At 41.3% G+C, this 6,749-nt stretch overlaps 1 protein-coding gene across 1 annotated transcript in view; it reads right to left on the bottom strand.

The window, feature by feature from the left end:
• Positions 1-748: 748 nt before the first annotated feature.
• The window catches only part of LOC119321212 (BEACH domain-containing protein C2-like), a 27,217-nt gene continuing 21,216 nt past the window's right edge, over positions 749-6,749 (bottom strand). Inside the window, exons 26-31 of the mRNA XM_037594996.1 lie at positions 5,531-5,627; positions 5,343-5,456; positions 2,772-3,135; positions 1,615-2,411; positions 1,417-1,539; positions 749-1,229 (exon numbers count right to left, since the gene is read on the bottom strand). Coding sequence (XP_037450893.1) covers positions 1,176-1,229; positions 1,417-1,539; positions 1,615-2,411; positions 2,772-3,135; positions 5,343-5,456; positions 5,531-5,627 — 1,549 coding nt within the window. The 3' untranslated portion in view covers positions 749-1,175. The remainder of the gene's footprint in view (positions 1,230-1,416; positions 1,540-1,614; positions 2,412-2,771; positions 3,136-5,342; positions 5,457-5,530; positions 5,628-6,749) is intronic.

Genomic DNA, 6,749 nt, shown 5'->3' with positions numbered 1-6,749 from the left:
TAGCCCATATATTAGGAGAAAATGAGGGTGTTCGGGCAGTCCACCACGTCTGGCGGGGCCCACTCCGGACCACTTTCTCCTTTCCTTTTTCTTTCTTTCCTCTTTTGATAGGACCATGAATCACCTTCACTAACCATGTGCATATGTCTGAATAATTTAAGGAGTGCACAGGTTGTGCGTGTGAACAAATGGGTTTTCCACGGGTATGTCAAGCCCCTTCAGAGGAGGGCTTTTTTGCGAGAAAGAGGAGGGCTTGTTACAGTGTGCTTAGAAGTTGATCGCCAGTACCAAACCACTTTGGTTGGTAGTGTCCCACATGTATAGAACAAATATGGATATCGTTGATATGCATGTAAATAGTTTTATGTACGAATAAAACGGCAATCGTGAATGTTTCTCAAACACCAAAACACTTGAACTACACACATAAATCCGGTGCCACCGCCGACAACAAACACCATCTACTTTGTAAGAATGTTCGTAGGATCATCTTCGCAATACTCTGGATACATCGACTTGATTGATTGATGTTATCTTGAGTGCAATCTGTAGTAGCGTATGTAAAGGTTCTGATGTTATCTTGAGTCCAGAGGGAGTACGTACTTGTCATGGTTATAGTTCTAAAACCATGACAAATATTTTGGAACGGAGGGAGTAATAGCAAATAATAACACGACAATGAGTGGGTCACTGACGACATGGCATTGGCAACACTCGTGAACAGAGGATTGCGTGTACACGCCATGCATAAAGGAAAGAAAGATGATCAATTAGTTGGAAGAGATTTTGTACATAGATGGCAGTCGGCCTGGCGTCCACGTAGGCACACCGTATCACACAACCGAGACAAGTACTCAGAGCAGAGAATTAGCAACATTTAGGTATTTGCTTCTGAATCCCATGGCCGCAACACAAAGACGGTCCCAGATATTCGGTATGGCGCGTTTCACCGCTTGCAAGAACAGCAAGGTCCATACAACCAACCAACCAAAGGGAAGTCATCTGTACCAGTTCACCGCGGCACAAAGGAGAGCACGTGTTGCAGCTCCCCTGTTTTATGTACAGATGCGGTTTGTTGCCATCTTCCCCAAACACCCTATGCATCTTTCACTGCAAGGTTCGCTGGAGCTTCGGTGGGTGAAATAATGTCAGTCAGCAGCGGTTTTCTCACACGACTACAAAAGCCCGTCACCTTCGTGCAGCATCTGATCAGCTATTTTAGAACTCAACTGCAATATTCAGGCAAGTTAATATGAAAATTAGTTGCAGAGATGGTCATTCTGTGTGCCAGTGGCTATCTTGACAATTAGACCCTGGAAAATTCCTACTGATGAGAGATAATTTATAGGACATCTGTCAATCAGGCCTTGAAGATAACTAGTGAAGATAAAAATATACTACACATAGAATACTTACAGAAGGATTTGTGAAGACTATCAGCTGCTTATCAGCTGTTGAGGCAACAAGAGTAGTGTTATCTTCATTTAGAGCAACAGCTGTGACGTCCTGTCCTTCTCCCAGCTTCAGCGTATGAATTACCTGACAAGATACCCCTTATCCGTGAGAGTTTTGCTCATAGGATTTTAAGTTCAAAAGTTTTCTCTTAGTGTTCACCTCAAGTTTGTGTAGATCAATGAAGCAGATCGAGGGAGCATGAACGTATAGCTTGGTCTCCTTTGACTCTGGTACATCCTCATCATCGTTGCAGTTCTCAATCATATGATCTTCATCAGTACTAGTGTCACGAGTGCAATTGCTAGATAAACATGCTGCAATTAAAGCAAACTGGCCATCCCTAGAAACCTCAATGCAACTAACACGCCCGGAGAAAGGTGACAGGACCGAGGTAGACATAGGGATTCCATTAACAGTGAAGGTGGATAGTCTCTTCTCTGATTCATTCCAAATCAATACGATTCCTTGACGAGATAAGCATATCAAATGTGCCTCTCCCACATCCAGCTTCCTTATGAGCCGACCTGTCCTCAAAGAATGTAGAAGGGCACCAGATGTATGTGAAGAGGAAGCAACAAGTCCCAAGTCAGAACTAACAGAACAGCAAGTTACTTCTCCAAGATGTCCTCTTAGAACATGCATAGGACCTTCGATTCGCCGCTTCCTGGAGGTTTCCAAAGTTCTGATTGGACTGCTACCACTACTAATACTATTGGCTAGAGGACTAATTGGTGTTGTTGGTGAAGGTGGAGGTTCTGGTGCATTTTTCCAATGTGAAGAGCTCATCTGATGTATCCTCCATAATATAACTGTTGTGTCACGAGACCCCGTGACAAAGTAATTGTTATCAGGAGATAGTGCGAGGCAGGTCACAGGAGCAATATGCCCAGATGCAGTTTCAATGGTCCTTGCTCCATCTGAGGAGATCAACTTCACAGAATTATCTGCATGCCCACCTACAGTCGAAGAAAAAAAAGGGACATTAGAACCAATGCAGGAATGGAGAAGTCTTACAATATTTCATATCATAAAGACGACTATTTGATGTAAAATGATAGCATAAGAGCAACATAATACATTATTTTATTCAGGAACTAATAAGGAAACTAGTTTTTTGACACCAGATTGTAATGTGTCATTCTGGATATCAGGAATCATCCAGAAAAGAACTAGGAGGTCTCAGTACAAAGAAGACATGAAAGTGAAGCAGACACAAAAAAAAGGTGAAGAAGACTAGTTTTCAGACAAGTATCAATGAGTGGAAAAAATGATAGCTTTGAGAAAAGGAGGAAATAAGGTGAGAATACAATAATTACCAGTTATAACCTCTTTGTCACATGTGACGGCAACAGTTGACGAAGGTTGGACTGCAGAAGCAGCAAAAGCTATAGCCCTTGGGAAATGGTAGTCTTCTGCAGAAGCAGGTCCTTTGAAGATGCGCCTTATTGCGCCGCCGCTTGAATTTATGGCATTTTTCCCATGATGAAAGAGAAAGGGTGTCTCTAAGCCATCCGGGGTGTTTGGCTGCCAATGGTGCACTGCCACATGTGCTGCAGGCACATTTGCATCTACGACTACAATACAGTCATTCGATACATGCACTGCACTAGCGGGAACATTACACTGGTCTGGATTAGGAAGTAAATAAGATCTGACTTCACTTGGGTTCCGGAATATTGTCTGCACAAAAAACAAAACAAAAATTAACAATCTATTAAGTCACGAGATAAGAGAGAGTATCCAGTGCCACAAGCACTTGGAAGGTCCCATGATTGGAAAACTGTTTAAGTCATGAAAAAATCTGATTTTTTAATGACACACAAAACCAATTATCATGTTACGCAATGTTGACAGATATAATTTGATCTACACAGTGAGATACACAATAGATATGAGTTGCCTTGTACTTGAAGATCCTCATGGCGGATAACCTAACCAGAAGGGGATGACTGCATGAAACACAGTGTCGGCTATATTTAAGCTAGCCGGAGACTGTAAACCATCTCGGCAAAGAATGCCCTTCCACTGCAAGTTAAATGGTTACTTACAGCTTCCGGGAGTTTTTCTGTTAAATCACTTTATCACTATCTTATTGCCAGACAAGTTGTTTTTCCTTTTAGAAATCTATGGAGGATGAAGATGCCTCTTAAAGTTAAGGCGTTCTCTTGGTTAGTAATAAAAAAATTGGATTCTGACCGAGGACAATTTGAGAAAGAGAGGTTGGAAAGGTGCCAAGTTATGTGAATTTTGTGACTCTGAAGAGTGTGAATCATTTATTTTTCTCTTGCTCTTTACTACCTCCGTCCTGGTTTACTAGTCCTCCTCGTATTTTGGGTCATATTTTGACCATGATTTTAACTAATAAAATATATGTTATACTCCCTCTGTACCTAAATACTTATTGTTGGGGAAAACTACTACAAGTTCCCCCAGCTACAAGTATTTTGGTACAGAGGGAGTATGTACCAAAAATAATATCGTGGAAGACTACATTCAAATACGAATCCAACAATATAACTTTCAGTGACATGCATTAATATTTTGCTAGTCAAATATATGGTCAAAATTTGACCCAAAATACAATGGGGACTAATAAACCAGGACGGAGGTAGTAGCTAAGTTTTTGTGGAATATTGTGGGGTGTGCTCTGGGTAATAAGAGATCTCCAATTTCTTTTTTTTTATCTATGCCAGAACTGGCTGCCTAGCTATACGGGCAAAGATAGGATAGTTGTTTCAATAGGTGCTGCTGCTCCCTTGTGGTCTATCTGGAAAACAAGGAACAAGTCCTGTTTTCAAAGTGTTGTGCCTAGAGATCCTACTGACATTATTTTTCTTGTTTGTACTCTGTTGGACTCATGGAAAAATCTGCAGAAAAGAGGGGTACAAAACATGCTTCATCGGGTGTCTAGAAGAATTATGCTGGTGACTCGAGATGTCTTCAGAGGTGGGCATGGATCGGTGCCGCGTGTAAGGAGACTTTTGTGAAGTCAGCTGCTGTTACGCTTGCTGGCCTCAAAGGCATTTCATGTTAATTTGATGTTTTATCCTCTCAGAGTTCAGACTGATGTTACTTGGTAGTTGGTGGGTAGTTGCTTCTCCTGATTGTTAGTATGCTTGGTATGCTGGACATAGATTCTTGCTTCAGCTGGTTAGTTTTTGGAGCATCCTAGTGTAGTTATTGTATCAGTGATGTAATGGTTTGCTCAGTGTCCCTGTAAGAAAAGGACTCCATTTTCGTAATGAAAATGGGGGCTGTGTGGCCCCTTCAATCTAAAAAAAAGTGTCTCTTGGCACAATATCGAGATAAATACTAGTGGGATGAATAAGAGTCTCAGACGGGAGCCAAGAGATAGGTGGCAAGTTCAGGGGCATCCAAATGTATATTACATAGGATGTTTTGAAGGAGAGGAATAAAAATTTCCTGAAACAAATGGCTGCACCTGCAAGAGGTGGCCTTAAAATAGTAACATGCTTAAAAGGAAAAGGTAGTGGCTGGAGTTGAGTTACTCTCACAGTTACATGGACCGACGATGAGGAGTAACAGGCAACACTGAAGTCAGTTTGACATGTTTTAATTGGAGTACTATATGAATTTTTCTCAAGCGAAAGTACTATAGAACTTGTAAAATGATTTTGTGATTGATATCTTTCTTGAGGAAAACATGAAGATGGTTGTATCCCTAATAAAGTAATAAGTCTATAAACTCTTGAATAGTGTGTCGTCATGAACCTTGAATAAGTTATCACATTATTAATCAGCACGAGTGTGATTTACTCGCGAAACTCATACTTCATTATGATTATTCTGAACTATGCATGGTCTTTGTACTTGGAACAGTTACAATTACAGAAATAAATCACCAATTTTGTACTTGTAAAAATCACCTGCAGCTGTAAGATATCTGCCAATGGCCTTCTCTTTATATGTGGAACTATCAGCAACTGAGATGGCGTTTGTCCAAAATTTACTATTTGGTCTTGTGTAGCTTGCCGTTGCACCTTCAGTATTTTCAGCAAATGTTAACAGCTAGAAAGTTACTGAGATGATCTAAAAGGTTGGATGCGAAACTTACTGGATCAGCAATTTTATCAATATCTACTGTCCCCTCGTATGTAGCGTAGGGAAAAACATTGTTAGCCATCACTGCTTCTTTACCTCTTTGTTTATATCTGAATTAGAGAAAGTATTACATGACAAATGGGTTCAACACATAGATGAATAATTAATGACATTAATACAAGCCTCTAAGGCCAGCAAACTAAATATGTGAAATAATAATCACTGAATATATTTTCCTATGATGTGTCTGTTTAAAAAAAATCCATGGATTATTGCTTGTGATCTATGGATACCAGAATCAGAAATTTTACATCCATCCTTTTAACATAAGAAATTTTACACTAAAGATAACCAAAAAACATGGCAGTAGCAAGATGTCCTTTGTTGGGATTGGGTTCAACACATTTGTCTTTGCGCACATCAACTGATTCAGTCATTCATTTACTACATGGTTCAAACGGTATTTCCAAGTTTACACAAGTTATCTGTATGAATTTTACATTCAATGACAAGGTTTTAGTGGCTACAGTTTGGCAAACCAGCTTATTGGCGAACCTGTGGAACCGTCTGTCTAATGCTGCTGCTCGCGAGTTGGATTGTGTGCTGTTGCTGTTGCAGGATTTCCAGCAGGTGGACCGATCCGACGAACGGTCCCTCACCCATGGACTACCGTTCTCTGCCAAGAACGCCTACTCCTCCATTGTTGCTGAAGATTCCTCCGACCCTCACCATGACTTTGTCTGGGCTTCCAAGGTTCCGATCAAGGTCAAGATATTCGCATGGCTTCTCCTCCGCGATCGGCTAAACACGAAAGCCAACATGTTTCACAAGCACATTGCCCAATCAGCTGCATGCCCTCGTTGTCAAGACCCGTATGAGGATGCCCTCCACCTCATCTCCAACTGTTCTTATGCGACACAGGTTTGGTCCTCCTTGGGTCTGCCGTCTCCAACCTCCCTTGCTGCTCTGCACCAACACCCAACGATCCTGGGCCTCAACCCCAACATCTGGCCATCTGTGGCTCTGACTGTTGCATGGAAGATATGGGACTCGAGAAACGCTCTCGTGTTCAGAAACGAGGATCACTCCCACAGAACTACGATACGAAATATTGTAGCAGAATTTTCCCTCTGGGTTTTCCGGTTCAAAAAGAAAGAAGACAATATCTTTGCTAGGCAATGGCTTAACTTCCTCTCTTCAGCAATCCCCTAAAGCTGATGTTGTAACTGAAC

This window comes from Triticum dicoccoides, chromosome 6B (genome assembly GCF_002162155.2).
Source record: "Triticum dicoccoides isolate Atlit2015 ecotype Zavitan chromosome 6B, WEW_v2.0, whole genome shotgun sequence".
NCBI lineage: Eukaryota > Viridiplantae > Streptophyta > Magnoliopsida > Poales > Poaceae > Triticum > Triticum dicoccoides.
The sequence above is the reverse complement of the archived record's forward strand: the minus strand, read 5'-3'. Positions and strand labels throughout refer to the sequence as shown.